The sequence below is a fragment of the Bombina bombina genome, chromosome 3 (genome assembly GCF_027579735.1).
Source record: "Bombina bombina isolate aBomBom1 chromosome 3, aBomBom1.pri, whole genome shotgun sequence".
In the NCBI taxonomy this organism is placed as follows: domain Eukaryota; kingdom Metazoa; phylum Chordata; class Amphibia; order Anura; family Bombinatoridae; genus Bombina; species Bombina bombina.
Window position 1 is genome coordinate 459558221 of NC_069501.1, and position 22456 is coordinate 459580676.

General features: G+C 37.6%; 1 protein-coding gene across 1 annotated transcript in view; it reads right to left on the minus strand.

Annotated features, from left to right (window-relative positions):
- Nucleotides 1-22456, minus strand: part of LAMB3 (laminin subunit beta 3) — a 123142-nt gene that overhangs the window by 37557 nt on the left and 63129 nt on the right. Inside the window, exons 10-14 of the mRNA XM_053706691.1 lie at nt 15985-16173; nt 14891-15046; nt 13854-14050; nt 7653-7749; nt 3465-3834 (exon numbers count right to left, since the gene is read on the minus strand). Of these exons, the coding sequence (XP_053562666.1) occupies nt 3465-3834; nt 7653-7749; nt 13854-14050; nt 14891-15046; nt 15985-16173 (1009 nt within the window). The remainder of the gene's footprint in view (nt 1-3464; nt 3835-7652; nt 7750-13853; nt 14051-14890; nt 15047-15984; nt 16174-22456) is intronic.

Sequence of the window (22456 nt, forward strand, 5' to 3'; positions counted from 1 at the left end):
GTGTAGATTGAGAAGAGATGGGGACCAAGGACAGAGCCTTGTGGTACCCCAACAGAAAGTGGTAACGGGGCAGAGGATGCCCCAGATAAGGCTACACTAAAGGTACGGTTAGACAGATAGGATAGGCTGCTTCATAACTGCTGCTTCTGTCGAGCCTGAAGGCTCGCATGGAAACAAGGGGAACAAGGGCCATTCGGCCCTTGTTAACCCCTTAACGACCGAGGACGTGCAGGGTACGTCCTCAAAAAAAAAGGCAGTTAACGCCTGAGGACGTACCCTGCACGTCCTCGGTGTGGAAAGCAGCTGGAAGTGATCCTGCTCGCTTCCAGCTGCTTTCCGGTTATTGCAGTGATGCCTCGATACGGAGGCATCCTGCAATAACATTTTTAAGCCATCCGGTGCAGAGAGAGCCACTCTGTGGCCCTCTCTGCACCGGAGATCGGTGGCTTACTTCGTTGGTGGGTGGGAGCCGGACCGGGAGGCGGGTGGCGGCCATCGATGGCCCTCGTGATGTGGAGGGGGGCGGGATCGTGGGCGGGGATGCGAGGGGGCGCGCACTGACGCGCGCACGTGCACGGGGAGGGAGCGGGTGGGAACCGCTACACACAGAAATTTTTTTGTAGGAAAATGAAAACAAACACTTAAATTAAATAAACAAATCAGAGAAAAACAACAATCAGTTAGGTGGTGGGGGTTGGTCTGTGGGGAGGGGGAAGCTACACTACAGAAAAACCGGGCAAAGAAATAAAAAAACACATATTTTTTTGCAAACTGGGTACTGGCAGACAGCTGCCAGTACCCAAGATGGCCCCAATTAAGGCAGAGGGGAGGCTTAGAGAGCGGTTTTGGGGGGGATCAGGGAGGTTGGGGGCTAAGGGGGGGGATCCTACACAGTAGCATATGTAAATATGCTAAAAAAAATGTTTTATTATTTTTAAAAACCCTTTTATTTTAGTACTGGCAGACTTTCTGCCAGTACTTAAGATGGCGGGGACAATTGTGGGGTGGGGGAGGGAGGGGAGCTGTTTGGGAGGGATCAGGGGTGGTATGTGTCAGGTGGGAGGCTGATCTCTACACTAAAGCTAAAATTAACCCTGCAAGCTCCCTACAAACTCCCTAATTAACCCCTTCACTGCTAGCCATAATACACGTGTGAGGCGCAGCAGCATTTAGCGGCCTTCTAATTACCAGAAAGCAATGCCAAAGTCATATATGTCTGCTATTTATGAACAAAGGGGATCCCAGAGAAGCATTTACAACCATTTGTGCCATAATTGCACACGCTGTTTGTAAATGATTTCAGTGAGAAACCTAAAATTGTGAAAAATTTAACGTTTTTTTTAATTTGATCGCATTTGGCGGTGAAATGATGGCATGAAATATACCAAAATGGGCCTAGATCAATACTTGGGGTCGTCTACTACACTACACTAAAGCTAAAATTAACCCTACAAGCTCCCTAAAAGCTCCCTAATTAACCCCTTAACTGCTGGGCATAATACATGTGTGGTGCGCAGTGGCATTTAGCGGCCTTCTAATTACCAAAAAGCAACGCCAAAGCCATATATGCCTGCTATTTCTGAACAAAGGGGATCCCAGAGAAGAATTTACAACCATTTATGCCATAATTGCATAAGCTGTTTGTAAATAATTTCAGTGAGAAACCGAAAGTTTGTGAAAAAATTTGTGAAAAAGTGAACAATTTTTTGTATTTGATCGCATTTGGCGGTGAAATGGTGGTATGAAATATACCAAAATTGGCCTAGATCAATACTTTGGGATGTCTACTAAAAAAAAATATATACATGTCAATGGCTATTCAGGGATTCCTGACAGATATCAGTGTTCCAATGTAACTAGCGCTAATTTTGAAAAAAATTGGTTTGGAAATAGCAAAGTGTTACTTGTATTTATTGCCCTATAACTTGCAAAAAAAGCAAAGAACATGTAAACATTGGGTATTTCTAAACTCAGGACAAAATTTAGAAACTATTTAGCATGGGTGTTTTTTGGTGGTTGTAGATGTGTAACAGATTTTGGGGGTCAAAGTTAGAAAAAGTGTGTTTTTTTCCATTTTTCCTCATATTTTATAAAGTTTTTTATAGTAAATTATAAGATATGATGAAAATAATGGTATCTTTAGAAAGTCCATTTAATGGCGAGAAAAACGGTATATAATATGTGTGGGTACAGTAAATGAGCAAGAGGAAAATTACAGCTAAACACAAACACCGCAAAAATGTAAAAATAGCCTTGGTCCCAAACGGACAGAAAATGGAAAAGTGCTGTGGTCATTAAGGGGTTAAAGGGACAGTAAACCTTAAAAATAATGTTATATAATTCTGCACATAGTGCAGAATTATATAACATTACATTAGCCAAACTTTTTAAATCATAATATTCTCTGTACTCTGCTGAGCGGGTCTGTTGTTTTTACTGAGCGCATCGGGCCAGCTGTATAGTCACAGCCCGGCCCGACCACGCCATTAGACACAGTGCAGCTCGCTCCCGCTCTGTCTGACAGCAGGAGCGAGCTGCACTGTGTCTAATGGCGCGGTCGGGCCGGGCTGTGACTATACAGCTGGCCCGATGCGCTCAGTAAAAACAACAGACCCGCTCAGCAGAGTACAGAGAGCGGGTCTGTAAAACGGCGATATTTTTACAAAATAAAAAATATTAGGATTTAAAAAGTTATGTGCAGAATTATATAACATTATTTTTAAGGTTTACTGACTCTTTAAATCTACCCCATCGAGTTTTAAAGGTTATAAAGTATATTAATATAACAATGTTTGCTGTGCAAAGCAGGAGAAGGGGTAGTATAGGTGTTATCTATTTTTTTAAACAATAACAATTTTGGAGTAGACTGTCCCTTTAAAACAGAGTTAGTATTCCCCAGTTTTATTTTCATAATTACATATGTACATCTATGAGTGATTTAATTTATGTGCTCCACTTTACTGTTCAACACTACGACCCAGAGCCAAATCAGGCCTTTCTCCTGTTTTTGTAAGACACCCATAGACTAAGAAAAAAAAAATCATAAGATAAATAATATTTTGTGACAAAGTTCAGTGTCCATAAATAAAGTTTGTTGACATATTGTCTATGCCTGCAATGGTAGAGAAGATGCAATAAAGACTTTATGTGGTGATCTCATCACTTTTAAATGTTGGTCAAAACACTACACTATATGAGGACACAATATTCCCAACTCAAAGGAAACCTCATCACAGCCAACACCCTCTTCTCTCTCTCCTGGAAAGTTTTTGGAAAATGTTTAAAAGTTTACTTATATGAACGGTTTCCTAGTTCAAGGAACCTTTCTCATTGGTTGGAATGGCTAACAAAAGGAAGCAAATAGCAAAAACAAATTTCCCCTCAGCTGCCATACAATAAGCAAAATAATACTGAGAAATTGTAACAGGGGCCATTATTAGCCATTTTAATAAGCTTGCTTTTACCTCAGTCTACCCATTTGATTTTCCAGACGTGCAAGTTCACCATCGGAGATGCCGGATCCACTGGATATCCTCTGAATACGCTGTAAGTTGGCATCTACACCAGTCAATCGAGGTCCAAAGCTCAGGTCAGATTCTCTATCCCAGCTGGCACTAGCATTCTTCAGTGTTTGCATTTGTGAGTTTAAGCCACTAAGTTCATGGTCATAAAACTGGAAGCAGGAGTGGCACGCTTGACAGTTGGGGTAGGAATTGCTATACCCACGCTGACATGAGTCACATCGAGTTCCAATAATACCAGGCCGGCACAGGCATTTGCCAGTTACCTTATCACAACCAATATCGAGGGTCCCTTGGAAGTCACAGTTACAAGCTAAAATTGAAACAGCAGGAAGGTTTGATAATCAGTTATTTACACATGAAATGTATCAGTCTTTATCATATAGATATACCAAAGATATTTTGTTAAAATATTTTTCTCATTATACCAAGGGAGAAAAATGTATAATGAAAAGGGTCATGCATTACAAATGTGGTCTACCCCTAAAAAGATGTTATTTAGGAAAATGTCACTGTATTTATCTTTATTTTTGTATAGCAACAATGTTTATGTAACATATATGAAAACAAAATGATCTGCTCATACTAAGCTGATTAGGACAGAGTATAGAGCAGTGATGGCTAACCTTGGCACCCATGATGCCTAAGCATCATGGGAAATGTAGTTTTAAAACATCTGGGGTGCCAAGGTTAGCCGTCACTGGTATAGAGAGTATAATTTTGGAAGACAACAAAAGGTATTAAAAGAAAACACATATTCAAAATCATGACACAACTAATATGTCTCCTTAAAGGGACGTGAAACCCATAATTTTTCTTTCATGATTCAGATAGAGAATACAATTTTAAACAACTTTCCAATTTACTTCTATAATTTGTTTCCTTCTCTTGTTATCCTTTTGCTGAAAGGTTTATCTAGGAAAGCTCAGGAGCAGAAAAGAACCTAGGTTCTAGCTGCTAATTGGTGACTGCATATATAAACAGATTGTCATTGGCTTACCCATGTGTTCAGTCAGTAACCAGTAGTGCATTGCTGCTCATTCAACAAAGCATACCAAGAGAACGAAGAAAAATTGATAATAGGCATAAATTAGAAAGTTGCTTAAAATTGCATGCTCTATCTGAATCATTAAAAATAAATTGGGTTTCATGTCCCTTTAAATACAAAATATATAATTTTTTAGTAAATCCAGTTATTCTGAGTAATTATGTGTAAATAAACACGCAAGGTACAATAATGCATATGTTCCTTTTCAGTTCCAGTGAAGACACTTATAACTCAGCTTTTCAATCCAAATACTGACTCTGCGAGACTTGACCATGGGTAGATCTAACAAGCAGCAGATGCTGCTGTCTCCGCCCGAAGTTTCCGGCTCGCCGGAAACTTAAGTTAAGAAGCAGGGGTCGTAAGACGGCTGCTCCTTAACTTGTAGGCCACCTTTTACGATCGAATGATTGACACCCCCTGCTAGCAGCCGATTGGCCGTGAATGTGCAGGGGGCGGCATTGCTCAAGCATTTCACAAGAAATGCTTGTGCAATGTTAAATGCAGACAGCGTATTCTGTTGGCATTTAGCGATGTCGGGCGAAACTTATTTTCTCTTAAACTATAAATACAATCTACAAATTATAATGAACTAACACTCATATAATTTTCAATAAATAGTCTTTAATATTTATTGTGTTGTTCTTCATTGAATATCTTCTGCATAATTTCTCTATTACGATTTTCAGTGCATAATTGTATTGAAAATGTGATTAAAATATATTTTCTATATTGCAAAACACATTTGAATTGTTCTTTTCAACAACAGCATCCGTAGTAACATATTGATTTGCCTATTGGTTCCAGAGGAAAACAAACTAGCAGAATAAGAAAATAAATCACACATGAGAGGCAAAGCCTTAAAGGGACATGGAACCCAACATTTGTCTTTCATCATTTAGACAGAACATAGAAATCTAAACAATTTTCTAATTGACTTTTATTATCAAATGTACTTTATTTTATTGGTATACTTTGTTCAAGGAGCAGCAATGCATTACTGGGAGCTAGCTGAACACATCTGGTGAGCCAATGACAAGATTCATATTTGTGCAGCCAACAATCAGCAGCTATCTCTAAGCGGTGCATTGCTGCTCCTGCAACCACTCAGATATGCTTCTCATCAAAGGATACAAAGAAAAAAAAAAGCAAATTAGATAATAGAAGTAAACTGGAAAGTTGTTTAAAATGTCATGCTCTATCTAAACCATGATAGTTTCATTTTGACTTTATTGTCCCTTTAAAATTTATTGTCTTTATTGTCCCTACTAAAAAAAATGTTTATCCACATAAACATTCTGCTAACGCTCACTGTACCTATCAACCAATCAGCATTTGAAGGAAATGCTTATCAACCAATGAGCCAATGAGCATTATTAGGAGGTACACAAGTGATTCTGCTGTATTAGTTTAAAACTAACATTTAACAGGTTTCATTTCACACTGTTTTATAATATGATAATAATAGAAACATTTTAGTACAATGATCATTTAAAGATCCCACATGGGGCTTCATGTGAAAATGTGTATCTTTTATTTCAGAAAACAGTAACTCTCAGTCACTACAACTCTGTCACCAGGGAGGACAGTCCTCTGTGTGTATCCAGAGACAAAGCCTAAATATTTTCATATCCTAAGATAAGACCAATGTGATTGTCTCCTCCTTCAGTGGCAAGTCCTTAGCTGGTATTTTTTTTATGTGGCTGCAATAAAATGATCTGGCTGTTTTTTAAAAAGTACAGTGTCACATATGTAAGTGGCCTGTCACGTGATGTGAATATTTATCTCTAACACTCTTGATATTGCTTCATTACACTGCAATTCAGATTAAATAATTTTGAACTTGAAAAATGATATATGTAAGTAGAATGGGAACACCAAACAAGGCCCACATCAAAGGAGACAAACAAGAACATAAGGGATACTGAATCATTGGCTGGATGAGAATGAAAATACTCTATAGAATAAAGAGATTAAGAGGAGTGATGAACATCAAGGGACTTTTTTAATTTTTCAGGTGGGCTTTTGCTTGGGTGACTTAGTGATCGGATCAGTTCCTTAGGTTTTGGAATAGTTCCTTAGGTGATGGGGTTATTGCAGTTGGGGGTGTATTTATGAGTTCCCTCAGTATTTGTCAGGGGGGGGGAGTGGTCGCATTGGGGCTTGGCTTGCAAATGGGTCTATTGTGGTTCATTTATTGTTGTTGGGGTCACAGTTCTAGTTAATTGTAGTGGGAGCAGGGGCGGAAATACAGGGGGTGCAGAGGTCGCAATTGCGACTGGGCCCCCAAGGGTGGGGGCCCAGCTTAATTTTTTTTTTTTACAATAAAAAAACGTTGACCTGCCACTGCCTGCACTGATATCATGTGAGTGTGACATGATGCTTCACTAGTGTCTCTGACTACAGGGATTAGTGTTTCTATTTTACCCATTGGTTTTTATTTGTGTGTGTATGTATGTATGTGACTGTGTGTGTATTTATGCATGTATATGTGTGTATGTTTGTATGTTTGCGGAACCAGCAAATTACAGACCTTGTTACTACAGCATGGGGGTGCAGGGGGTAAACAGTGTCACTATACAGTACCACTATATACAGAAGGGGGGGCTGGACCATGTCACAGACTACTGTGGTCACTTTATAAAGTACTGGGGCGGGTACAGGCGCCCTTCTTAGATTCTTGCACCTGGGCCCTGTGGTTTCTAGTTACGCCTCTGAGTGGGAGGATTGCTTAGTTTAATAAAGGCTGCAAGTAGGACCAGTATGAGCAGTTTATTGTTGTGATGGAGGAAATCGTAATTATCTTTTACTATACTTTGTCTTGAAGTTTTCTCAATGCTAAGAAACATCGTTTTTTTTTTATTGTCCTTTTTAAGTATAAGCCCATCAGGTCAAGGCAAAAGTGTATTCTTTACACCAGGTAATGATAGAGATGAATGAAGATTATGTGAGGCCGCACATAGTAACAGGAATGAGATAGAAGTCACAAGTAATAGCTGTGAAATGTGTCACACACAGGATCTGCACCATAGTGGGCATTTGTTTCAGTAAGTGAAAAACGCTAGTCACAGGTCTACAGTACAAACCTCGGCATCCTGACTGCAGATTTCCATAGGCCCTGTCTGGGCATTCTGTGCAGTACAAACCTCCAAAGCCTTCTCTACACAGACACTGTCCTGTCACCTGTAAAAAACACAAAAAGAGACTAGTTATTATTACTATTTTCTAGAAAGGAAATACAGCATTTGCACATTATCTGCTCTGTCACCATGCCTTTAGAAGTCTACTATGCTATGTTAAAATATATGCTAAGTTATTAAAAAAAACTTCCCAATATGCATTAAGGAATTCAGCAATGTAAAGCACAACATTTTTAGTTTAGAAAATAACTCTCAGAGGTTATCAGACAAAGTGCTACTTTACAAAGAAGGGTAATGGATATTTCTTTCATATAGGTGGTGAGAGAGAAAAGGGGTTTAATATGATGGATATGTATGTATATGTATATATATATATATATATATATATATATATATATATATATATATATAAATGTTTATATGTGTGTACATATGTATTTATATGTGTATATATGTATTTACAGACATATATACACATATAAACTCATACATATGTATACATATATAGACATGGCAGTTAAGTAGATAAAAGCATATAAAAACATATATATATATATATATGCATTTTATATATTTAATAATACTGTGTATTTACTGTAAATAGTTCACATTTCAATGTTCTGCACATAGCAGAATATATTCTAAGTATTTGTAAAAAGATATTCACACACACACACATATATATATGTGTGTGTATATATATATGTATATATATATCTGTATATATCCTTACAGTGAACACAGATTACTTTCAACTTGTAATACGAGCACAATGCTTCACTTTTAATCTGGCTCATAGTAGACACAAGGACCAATATAAGATAGGGTCATAGTTTTAAGGTTGATAAGGAGTGGATTCTAAAACTTTAAGGTTGATGTCAAAGGAAATCTAAGACTTTAATATGGACATCAAGTGGAAATTTGAGATTTTAACGTGGAAATCATGGTGTTCAATGCCTTTAAGACATGAACTGGGGTCCAAACTTTTAAGACAAACTTTGACAGCTGGCATGTTCTGCAGGTCTACATAGAAGCACATTATTTGAAAAATATTACTTATAATAATTACAATACATCTTGGGCCAGATTACAAGTTGAGCACAAAAAATCGCTTCCAGCGCTGGTATTACAAGTTAGGCGCAATAGAAATATGACCTTGCGTTCGCATTGCAAGGAAGCTTTGTGCTCACGAGAGCGTGCTTCCATAGACTCCAATGGGATCCTTATTCTCATGACATCAGATACGGCATGAGAACTAGTGCAGCGAAGGGGGTAAGTCGCAAAGCGATGGGCAGCAGATTTAAATTTATATGTATATGAGTATATACATATATATGTATGTGTTGATATGTGTATATTGACATATGTGTGCAGTGACTGCACCAGATCAGAGGTCTATGAGTACGGCTCAGCAGAGCTGAAACGCGTGAGACCTGATCTGATGCCCTTTCTAGTATTTTTACAAGTTGTGTAAATGATTTTAAGTATTTTCTAATAAATATATTCTTTTACCAAATCCACGACTGGAGAACTCTTTACCTTCACTTGGATATATTGACATGTCAACACATAAATATATATTTATATAAGCATATATACCAGCGCTGCAGAATCTGTTGGCGCTCTACAAATAACCGATAATAATAATATACATATATATTTACAGGGAACACACAGTTCCCATAGACCGCAAATTAAAGGCGCTTTCAGTGCTGTTTTTTTTTTTTACACCCCACACCCACCAACGTTAGCCACCTATAACTGCTTCGTGCAGTTACTTTATTAAAAAATAAAGATGCTTCCATTTTTATTTTTATTAAAGATTACTACTGTATTTTGGGGGCAATTGGGGGATTTTTCTGAGCACTAATTGCTATCCCAAGCTCACAGGAGCAATAACCAGCCACTTGTAATGGCTGGTTCTTTATCACACTCCCGTAAATGGGCGAATTTGGCCATTTACGAGCATGTGAAAAATTTGCGTTCCACTTGTAATCTAGCCCTTTGTGTGTGTGTGCAGTTAATTTCTCATATCCATTATGAAGTTTAAAAGGCCTGAATTACTTAATATTCATTACATTATGCCAAGTGCCCATTAGGTGCATTAAGTGCAAGAATTATGTCTGTTTTAAACAGCACAACAGAATTCATGAGCACCTGCACCTATTATCTCTGTGGATTGACACCCACACTAATCTTTAAACAGAGAACATTCAGCTCTATTTTTACAAACCAAATGGTCTTTAGAGCAGATCTCTCTAATGACCTTTTGATAACACAACATGAATATCTTTGTATTTTACGTAGCCAAAACATAATTTGATGACAATTTTCTGGGCTTATGGTTAAAAAAAAAATCAGATTCTTTTTTTTATATAATTCATAAAATGATATATTTTTGATGGTACCCATTGCTTTATAAACGCCAAAAATTTATAGTTTTTCAATATTTAAACTAAAATTGGGCTTGGTTACAATTTATTGGAGATTTTCCCACTGAAATAGATTTTTGCTTTCCTCCTGAATTAGTTGACGAGTTTTTCCAGTGATCCCAATGCAAAATGGAGCAGTGCATTAAAAGCCCACAGCCGTGAATGCCTTTTCAACAGAAAAAAAGGTATTTTCATGTTTTAAGCACCTGTTTTTTTAAATAGAAACTGTGAAGTAACCTGAAACTGACAGATAAAATAGCCCTTGCACACCTAGTAAGGTTACAGATAAAATAGCCCTTGCACACCTAGTAAGGTTACAGATAAAATAGCCCTTGTTCACCATGGAAGGGAAATGCTCATTTTCATCTGTGAAATTAACCTATTGTTATCCAAATCCATCAGCAACACTGAACCAACAATCTGAATGCCATTTTTATCTTGGCATGATGGGCATACCGGAAAAGTTGCATCAGGACCCCAACATCTACAAATGGCATGTAGTAGTCTCTTTCTTTTAAACCCTTTACGACCACGACATACCCTGTATGTCGCTGGCAGTTAAGTGATTGCATATAATAGCGCAGGTCTTGCCCTCCCTCCTTCCTGCTGAAAAGCACCCCCCATAGAAAGACCAGCGATGTTAAGAGGTTCATGTTTGATACTGGCACTGTAGTGATTGTCACTAACAGTACAGGCATCTTAATAACCGGGCTTTCAAATGGGATTAAACAATCATGAGTTCCAAAGGAATCTATTGCAATCCATTTCCATTCGCACCACTGCTAAACCATCTGAATTCCATTTGTATGGTGGCATAAAGGGCATACTAGGCACAATTGCTTAATCACTATATTGTCATTATTAATCTTTTAAGCACTATTTTCATTGTGCAGTGATCTGAAAACAAGATGGAGGCTCAATTCACCTATCTTTTCTAGCCAATTGCCAGTGTGCATTCCTGTCATATACTATATGGATAAAGATATGTGGACACCATTACTCTTCTCTGCAATTGACCTATCCCCTTCTTTTCTAACTTGTGTCACTAACTTTCTCTCTAATATTTAATCCTGGTTGTCCTCTTACTATCTCTCCAAAACTGAGCTCCATGTTTTCACCCGTTCTTCTAAAATCTCTAAATCTGAACTTTCTATAACTGTTGATAATAACATCATTACCCCAATCCTGCATGCCCGATGTCTTGGGGTCACACTTGACTCACATCTTTCTTTCATCCCTCACATTCCGTCTTTGGCCAAAATTGTTTCAGCTACGCATATTTCTAACAGGTGTATAAAATCCAGCACATAGCCATGAAATCCTACTGAAGCCATACTGAAGAGCTCAGTGACTTTAAACATGGCACTGTCATAGGATGCCACATTTGACAAAAGTCCGTTTGTAAAATTTTTGCCCTACTAGATATGCCCCAGTGAATTGTAAGTGCAATTATTATGAAGTGGAAAGGTCTAGGAGCAACAGCCCAGCGCCAAAGTGGTAGGCTATGCAAATTCACAGAGCGAGTCTACTGAGTGCTGAAGTGCATAGCACATACAAATCAACTGTTATATCACTCACTACAGAGTTCTAAACTGCCTCTGGAAGTAACTTCAGCACAGGAACTATGCATTGGTAGCTACATAAAATTGGTCTCCATGGCTGAGCAGCTATATACCGCCTCACACCAACACGAACAATACCAAAATTCAGCTGGTGTGGGGTAAAGCACACTGCCACAGGACTCTGGAGCAGTGGAAACATATTCTTTGAAATGATGGATAACACTTCACTAACTTGCAGTCTGATGAAAGATTCTGGGTGTGCCAGGACAACACTACCTACCAGAATGCACAATGCCTACTTTAAATTTTGGTAGAGGAGGGATAACAGTCGGGAGACTTTTTTAGGGTTTGAGCTAGACCCTTATTTCCAGTGAAGGATCATCTTAATGTTACAGTATTTAAATATATTTTAGACATAGCAATTGTGTGCTTCAAATTTTATGGCAACAGTTAAGGCCCTTACCTGTTCCAGTATGACTATGCCCCTTGTGCACAAAGCGAGGCTCATGAAGACATGAGAAGGCAAGTCTGGTGTGAAGGAATTCTAGAGGCCTACACAGAGCACTAGCTTCAATCCCACTGAATATCTTTAGGATAAAATGAACCCTGATTGTGAGCCAGACCTTCTCATCCAAATACCAGTACGTCATAAATGCTCTTTTGGCTGAATGGTCACAAATGCACACAAACACACTCCAAAATCTTTCCCAGAAGAGTTGTGGCTGTTATATCTGCAAAGAGGGGGCGAACCCCATATTAATGCCCATAGTTTTAGAATGGGATGTCCATCATGCTCATATAGATGTGATGGTCAGATGTCCACACACTTTTGGCCATATAGCGTATATAGTTGAGTTAAATGGCCACACTGATAACTGCTAGCAACATAGAAAACCATTGTTACAATCACAACAACTTGCAAACACATTTGTAAAAAGTGGTTCTGTAAATGCGTATATTTTTTAAATGTCTGTTTATGTTATGTTAAAGTAATTTCACTGGATAGAATATAATTTGTCTTTGCAATCTCACAGATGTTAAAAAGTAGCTGAATGTGAGTTTTCGAGGTGTGGTCAGGATTTTCACCTAAAACATGACTCTGCATGCAGGATTTAATAATATGTGATTGCCCTGGTAAAGTGTCTCTGCGGTTGTGTCTTGTTATATGAAAGCTGAAGAGATTAACTTGTTTTTTAAAATTATGTTTCTTGACGTTTTTGATCATATGTTAGAGTGGACTTATTTATAGACTGTGTTTTTTTTGTTTGTTTTGAAATGATTTTAAAAGATTTTTTTGATGCCGGTATCCTTGACACTGTAAAATGTTCTATGTGGCAGAAAAGATAATAGAAGTGGCTCCAATGATTTTGATGAAGCTAATCTTGCCAGTGGCTACTTTGATGAGGGGAGGGTACAAATTGTTTAATTCCTCAATTTTCGAGCAGAGAAATTGCTGCATTTTTTTCAGCAAGATATTTTTATTGATTTTACTAAATATGGGCCATTAAGAATTTAAGAAAAATACAACCAATATTCTAATTCAACAAAAGGGAGATATAAAAAAAAAAAAAAAGAATGCACCTGGCAGTAACTATTACCCGCAGTTTATTTGGCAACTGTCCTCACGAAAATACTGGACAACCTTTAATTGATTGGGCACAGGTGACAGGCAGGTCACACAAGGGCCATGTATATTTTTCACAGCTGAACAAGATATTATCCCCTTGGTTGTCAATAACACACAAAGAAACGAGTTTACCTCTGTGGCTGCCAGGAACCACCGCAGCAATGATCTCCCACAGTTTTATACCCTCATGGTTCCCCATAAAAAAATCAGAGCAATGATTGTAACCCAGTGGCTTCATGTGGCACACAAGAGCAATATTTTAACAACCCACTGACTGCCAAAAACACGCACAAGACAAGGATTTGTTTTAACCATCCTTGGCTGCTATTAACACATAGAGCGGTGCAACGTCTCTTCTTAGCTATATTTGTAATGCTTAGCTGCGAATCAGGCATTCAAAATGTAACTGCCACTCAGGGGACTTAAAAAAACAAGAACATTTAAATATCCTGTATTTGTGTATATATTTTCTGAAATACTGGACTGTCCAGTTGAACCCTAGATGCTCCCAAACACGCACACTTACCTGGTTACACTGGGGACTATATGAGTTCCTGGGATGGCATGCACACTTCTCACATCCCCTGCCACTGATGAGGTTCCAGTGCTGGGAGACACACTGGTCACACTTCTGGCCTGTGACATTTGGCAAACAGCGGCACTGTCCTGTCTCACTATTACAAGGTTGGTCTCCCTGGGTCCCAGTAGGGTTACATTCACATCCTGGAATAACAGTAGCAAAATGTGTGAGTGCGGAGTGATTGCTGGACATCATGTGAATCTAGTAAAAAATATTTTTTGTTCATATTGAAAGGTTTTTTTTTATATTTCAAAATTAGCCACTCCCAATTTGGGGCCATTTTTTTGCAATCACATAAATAGATCATTGCATTGGAATGTTAGTGTACAGCACAGCTTATAATTTTTTAAACCTAATATATATGTAGATATGTATTTATTGTAATAGAAAACAGTTACATTAAAGCAGACCTATCCACATTGTTTTTAGAGTTGAGTTTTAAAAATGATTCTAATAATAATATAAAATCATTTTGGGCTTATAATAAAACAAAACTCAAACTAGAAGTGTTTTATTTAGACCTAGGCTTGTTTTATTTAAGAGCTAGAGATATTTATACAGGATATCCTTCAGTTGGCTTCCCATATGAGATTAAATTTACTACTTGAAGAGAAATATCTCTGTTATCTGTGTTCTGAAAAGTCTTCTCTGGTTCAGACTAGAAAGTTGATGGCCAAATAAAATTCCTTGAAGAGCTTTATAATACTCCTGTTTTAGGCTGGACAAGCCTGTAGTAAAAATGTTTTGTTTTTGGTTGGTTTTGTTTTCATGATAGAATGAAACTAGATTGGCTGTATTGTAATTGAGCACCTCCTTGTGGACTCCACCGTATATTGCATGTGTTTAGTTTTGAGTTTTTGTAATTTAAAAAAATCAATGAAAATGCTATACAATTGTCTTGTGTTGTTTAATTTCTACTAAGACATTACATAAAATACCTGATTGAGATAGATATATATATGTCCTACTCCTTTATCACTTACTGGTACAGCCTTGTGGGTTGGAGGCACTCAGTGAATAAAAACCAGGCTTGCATTGGTCACACCTTTCACCACCAACATTCTCCTTGCAATTGCAGCGTCCATTCATTTGGTTACAACTCCTACCGTCCACGCTGCCCTCAGGGTCACAGTCACAAGCTGTATGATAATTTATAAGTCACAATAGATGAATAGACAGACAGATAGATATAAGATAGCTAGAGATAGACAGGTGAATAGAGACCGATAGATAGATAGATAGATAGATATCGATACATGATAGATAGGTAGCAACGGGTAGATTGATAGATAATAGATAGCTAAAGAGAGTCAGATGGATAGAGACGGATAGATAAATAGCAATATACAGATAATAGATGACAGATAGATCTATAGATAGATAATAGATAGCTAGAGATAGATGGATAAACAGAGATAGATAGGTGGACAGACAGATAGACGGATGGACAGATGATAGATAGCAATGGATAGACTGATAGATAGCTAAAGATCGACAGATGGATAGAGACAGATAGATAAATAGCAATATACAGATAATAGAAAGATAGATAGATACTGTACATAGATAGACTGTATATATATAGATAAATAGCTAGAGATAGACAGATACATATAGATAGATTAGATAGATAGATAGACAGACAGATAGATAAACAGATAGCAAGAGAAAGATGGATAGAGACAGATATATAAATAGATAGACATAGATAGATAGATGATAGATAGACAGATAAATAGAGACAGATAGACAGCCAGATAAATGATAGATAGATAGATAAATAGATAAACAGATAGCTAGAGAAAGATGGATAGAGACAGATAGATAGATAGATAGATAGATAGATAGATAGATAGACAGATAAATAGAGACAGATAGACAGGCAGATAAATGATAGATAGATAGATTATAGATAGATAGATAGAAGATATATACATAGATAAACAGATAGTTATAGGTAGATAGATGGGTATATAGAGTTATATAAATAGATAGAGAGATATAGATAGATAGATAGATAGATAGATAGAGATAGATAGATAGATAGATAGATAGATAGATAGATACTGTGACTCACAGATACAAGCATCCCTGTGTTTCATGTCACGGTTAGGGTTCCTGTAATAGTCAGGTCTGCACCTCTCGCAGTTCTTTCCAGTGGTGCCATCCCTGCAGTTTTCACAGACACCTCCACTCACCCTTCCACTTGCCTCATATACAGCAAGGTCAAAGTGACATTTGTCGGAATGGTTGTTGCAATCACACCCTGTGTTGGGAGATATAAGTGCATTAATTAACAACAAATGTAAAATATATAAACAATAAGCTCAGACAGAAAACACAGGTACTGAGTATTATGCATGTTTATATTTCATAATGTGGTAAAAGATTATTATATTCTATATTTTAAATAGACATCAAACTCAAATTGATTTCCTCTTATAATGTTTAATTATGGCTTTTGTGCTTTTCAACTGTCCACAGACCAGGGCTTTCAACTTCTATGTTTGATCACTAGCTTATTTATAACTACTCCAAAATGGCACCAGCAGAAAGGATATACTGAAAAGAAGCATCTCTCAGAACAGTTATATATATATATATATATATATATATATATATATATATATATATATATATATATATATATATATATATATATATTCAAAGAACAAGAAATGGCATCAGCATATCAAAGTAATCTTTATTTTGGTGACATAAAAGGTAAAACAGCAACTTTTCAGGGCCAAGTGGGACACGAAACGTTGCTGTTTTACCTTTATGTCACCACAATAAAGATTACTTAGATATGAAGACACAGTGCTGAAGCCATTTCTTGTTCTTTGGATACATATGTGAGGAGTTGCAGGACCCTCAGGAGTATGTGCACTTTAATATACAAGCAATCAACTGATCTTTTGCAAACTAGTGCTGGACCTGTTGTTACTTTTATATAAATATATATATATAGAGTCCAAACAGGACAGCACAATCTCACCCATAAACGACAAATGCCACGGTGCACTGCTGTAAGCGTATCCAAACAATCCAGAGATGCAGGCACTCACTGGTCTTTTTTGTATAAAAAAATTCCTTTATTGGTTCAATTTAAAATCCAGACATAACGTTTCGGCACATTTCTTGTGCCTTTGTCAAATGTCAAAGAAACAAGTACATCAAAGCACCTAAAACTAATGAGTTGTAGGTGCTTTGATACACTTGTTTCTTTGACATTTGACAAAGGCACAAGAAATGTGCCGAAACGTTATGTCTGGATTTTAAATTGAACCAATAAAGGAATTTTTTTATGCAAAAAAGACCAGTGAGTGCCTGCATCTCTGGATTGTTTATATATATATATATATATATATATATATATATATATATATATATTCATAAACTTAGAAGTGTGTGTGCACTCTCACCATCTGTGTCATCTGCCAGGGTGCTGTGGCGTAGTGTATAAAGATTGAAATGTAGTAAGCACTCACTGGTCTTCAGTCAACTGTGTTAAATTTTCTGTATTTCAAACTTGTGACGTTTCAGGACAAACAGCGTCAGAGGTAGGGACGCTGTTTGTCCCAAAACGTCACAAGTTTTAAATAAAGAAAATTTAACACAGTTGACTGAAGACCAGTGAGTGCTTACTACATTTCAATCTTTATATATATATATATATATATATATATATATATATAGTTCAAGAAAGGAAAAGGCACTCACTGGGTCTTGAATTCTTATTCTTTTTATTAAAGTGACGTTTCGGGTTTTATCCCGTTTTCAAACCAACGGCAAACAAACATACACTACTTACCAAACTTAAAGAACCACTAAACCCAAAATCTTTCTTTCATTATTCAGATAGAGAATAGAAATTTAAACAACATTACAATTTACTTCCATAATTTATTTTGCTTCATTTGTTAAATATCCTTATTTGAAGAAAAAGCAATGCACATGGTGAGCCAATCACATGATGCTTCTATGTGCAGCAACCAATCAGCAGCTAGTGAACATATCTAGATATGCTTTTCATCAAAGAATATCAAGAGAATAAAACAAATTAGATAATATAAGTAAATTAGAAAGATGTTTAAAATGGTATTCTCTTTCTAAATCATAAAAGAAAAAATGTGGGTGGCATGTCCCTTTAAGTACAAGCCTAATGCCCACCCGCAGAGCTATCCATGGTGAACCGGAAATCACAGCAACCACGTGGTACACCTTCACGTCATGTGTTGCTATGGAGACCGGACGCCACACGGTAGCCGTTGTGAAAATAAAATAAAAACACCATTAAAAATAAGAAGGAGACAGATATAATAAATACTTAGCTACACAATACATTATAGTATGTAAGCCAGTGGAGGGTCGTGCCGCAAATCCACTACTTCCGTTAACAGCGTACATGCTGTACTGTAAACCTCATTGGCCAAGGATTCACCAATCACGTTAGAGTGTATAGCCGACGCCCCCCCAAAAAAAAAACAGCTGTGTGTCAGAGAGCGTATCGCTGATACAAATACAATTGTTGCTATTGCCGGATATTGATACAAAATTGCATTCAAGTATATTCGTGCTAATCACAACACGCAGTCCCAAGAACCCATAAGTCTATCTATATAGTAGTACTGCATGTGATAAAAGAAAAGAATATGCACTGTGTGTGTGGATTATTTTATGTTGGAAAAACTGTAGACGATCTACGATCTTTCACAATGGCTACCGTGTGGCGTCTGGTCTCCATAGCAACACATGACGTGGAGGTGTACCACGTGGTTGCTGTGATTTCCGGTTTGCAACGGATAGCTCTGTGGGTGGGCATTAGGCTTGTACTTAAGTTTGGTAAGTAGTGTATGTTTGTTTGCTGTTGGTTTGAAAACGGGATAAAACCCGAAACGTCACTTTAATAAAAAGAATAAGAATTCAAGACCTGGTGAGTGCCTTTTTCTTTCTTGAACTGTATACACGTATTTAAAGTGCACCCTGGGCAGAAGATATTTCAATTTGTTACTGAGAGTGCTGTACCACCAATGACGGTTGTATTACCTTTGTACTAGCACCCGGCACATATTGTCTAAAGAAACAGGACCTGTGATTCCCACATCCAACTATTTATTGCTTTTAACTTATATTACTCTGCAGTGTGACACACACGCTGCAGTTATGGCTGAAGGTGATGATACATCTGAATTGGAGGATATAATAAAAGGTGCTGAAGAATTCTTCTTCACAGAAGAAGATGCATCACGCATCAGATTTGCTGCAATTCCAACTAGGTTTATTACTGAGCAAACTACTCAGATCTAGGACAAATTGGCTAAATTAAAAAGAAAGAATGTTGATCTTTACTTTGCATGGGTCCTATCTATCGGCGTATCACTGAAAAAAATATATCCCGAGGGGATTTAGGATCAGAAATGTTCCCACGATAGGCAGAAACAATCCTGAGTTCTGCCTTAAATGGTGTAACATATTAAACAAATGTAGCTTGGACTTGGTACTACTCGTTTTGGAAGAAGTCTCCAGATTGTTGGAGATTAATAAAGTGGAGATTATTAAGTATGAGGAAACCAATTTACAAAAATTGGAATTGGAATCCGATAAGAACTGGATTGGCAAACTTAAGGAGGATATCGACAAGTATGAAGGCAAATTGATTGCCTTTAAAAATCGAAAACTAGACGATGTAACTAACGACTATAGGGATAAAAGTGTATATCGGTGGCAGTTGAGTCCAGCAGAGGGAACACAATACCGTAATAATAGACCATGGAGGCAGCGACACAATAGGCGCAGACCCATGGAGACCTTGGACAGCTCAGGAAATAGCACGGACTCTGATGCCCCGAATGTTAACATCACATCATCTGAAGTCGACAACAGAAGCGGGATGGTCACATGTTCAAAAAAGAAGGACGGAAGAGGAACCATACCAGGCGGGGGGGTTCAAACAGACCACCTAGAGCGCCGAGAAGGGGTCGTCTAATGAGAACCTAGTAGTGAACCTTAGTCAGCGTGTGAAGTCCCAAGATGAACTTAAGGTCCTCAACAAGGGATTATCGTTTATACCTACTACACAATGTAACTAGTTTGATCTCTTTGTTGATATGCAAAAGTTTACTAGGACTCTCAGACTAATGGAACACTTTCAACATTATAACAGCCAACCGGAAAAGATACTTAAGAAGAAAAACAAATTTGATCTTAATAGCTACAACCCCACGATCAAAACATTCTCCAGACTTCTCGTACAGGACTCCACCAGGCTCCATGAAAAAAGAAGCCAATACAGGCATAACCTCATACATAGTGAAATAAATGCTTTAAAGAATCTTCGTGAGGACTCATAGATCATAGTGAGGTAGGCCGATAAGGGTGGAACGATCGTTATTCAGGATTATACTGAGTACCGTAGAGAACTAGTACGACAACTGGAAGACAGTGATACCTACAGGAAACTAAGAGGTGATCCTACTCTGATCTTTAAAAAGAAAATTGACAACATGCTTGAAACTTTACACGATATGGCTTATCTGGATATAGATGCCAAACAATATATAACTGTAGAGTATCCACGAATACCAGTCATATATATACGTTACCAAAAATTCACAAGAGTATGGAGTCGCCGCCGGGTAGACAAATAGTATCCGCCATAGGGTCCCTCCTGCAACCGATTGCCACCTACCTAGACCATCTGCTACCACCTCTTGTGAGAAACATGGACACATTTCTGTTGGACTCAGGATCAATGATCAATACACTCAAACAGCTATCTGATATTGGAGAAGAAATCTTGCTGGTTACATTGGATGTAACCAGCCTCTACACTGTTATTCCGCATGCGGAAGGAATAAGGGCGGTTAACAGACAACTATCTCGGTAACCATATGTTGGCCCACCAATAGATGCCATCATTGAGTTGCTGACGATGTGCCTTGAGATGAACTACTTCCGCTTTGAAAGGGAATACTTTCTACAGACAGCTGGAATGGCCATGGGTTCGAATGTGGCACCCACCTATGCCAACTTATTTATGGCCGAGTTTGAGACGGTTGGTAACACTCTGTTCTCTGATGAGCATGTCATCCTATTCAAAAGATACATTGACAATCTGTTCCTATTGTGGAAGGGAACAGAGGAAGACCTGCTTCGTTGGTTTGAGACCTTGAATTTAGCCCATACATCACTTAAATTTAAAATGACACAAAGTAAAGCCACAGTCGACTTCCTAGACCAATGGGTTTATAAGAAGAATGGATGTTTATGTACCACCCTTTTTACTAAAGAAATGGATAGAAATTCTCTACTCCACGCATGGAGTTGTCATCCTCCAGCTCTAAAAAGAGCCTTGCCAATTTCGCAATTTAAGCGGACTGTGAGAAACAATTCAGATAAATCAACCATGGTTAAACAACTGGATGAAATGAAGAAGTTTCTCCAGAGGAGGTATCAACATTAACATCTAAAAGAGATCAAGCAGGATATGCTTAGTACCACTCAACAAGCCCTACTTCAATCTAAGAAGGATGATACTCATGACGGTAGACTAACGTTCACTACTACATTTGATATAGACAAACATATTGTAGCCGACAGCTTAAGGAAGAATTGGTCGCTGATATTTTCTGATAAAGATCTCCTATTTAATGGGACACCTCCACCCAGGATTGGATACCGCAGAGCCAGATCTCTAAGAGATCAATTGATTCAAACTGATCCAAGAAAGTGCTACATCAAAGACACCTGGCTCCAAGCCAAGCCAGGGTGTTATCGCTGTCTAGGTTGCACCACCTGTGGGGGTCTGTCCACTGGAAAAAATCTTTAGACATCTGTACTCCAACAAGAAATATGAGATAAAACACAGGGTGACCTGTACCACATAATTTATAATATATCTTCTGCACTGTGTGTGTGGATTATTTTATGTTGGAAAGACTGTAGACGATCTATGAACGAGGATGGCGAACCATCGATCAGCCATGAGAATGGCCATCGAGAAGGGCACATCGGATCAGCCTGTGGCTAGGCACTTCGCACATGCTAATCATAAAGTATCTGATCTTAAATATATAATTATAGATCATATACCAATGCTATCCAGAGGTGGTGACCGTGCTAAAATGTTGCTACAACGAGAAGCAAGATGAATATTTGAACTGGGAACCATGGCACCACAGGGACTTAATGTCCACCTAGATTGGCATTGTTGCTTATGAGAGTCTCTGATCCATTGTATATAGTAATTGCTATGTTTTTCTATATTTTTTCATATATGTTTTACATATAGGTTTGTCATATATGTATGGAATTTGTTCATAAACATTTTACATAATCTGCTAATACAATTTTTCTATATGATCTTTACATATATCATTTTTCTGAAAATTGCTTATTCAAAAATTCTCTTTTTTCATTAATATTTAAAAAAAAAAAAAAAAAAAAACTTTTATTCTAGAATAAGATTTTGCGCTAACTAGCAATATGCAGAACCATGCCTTTATCTTTATATGGAAATTTTGGTAATATTTTTTGCATTGTTGTGG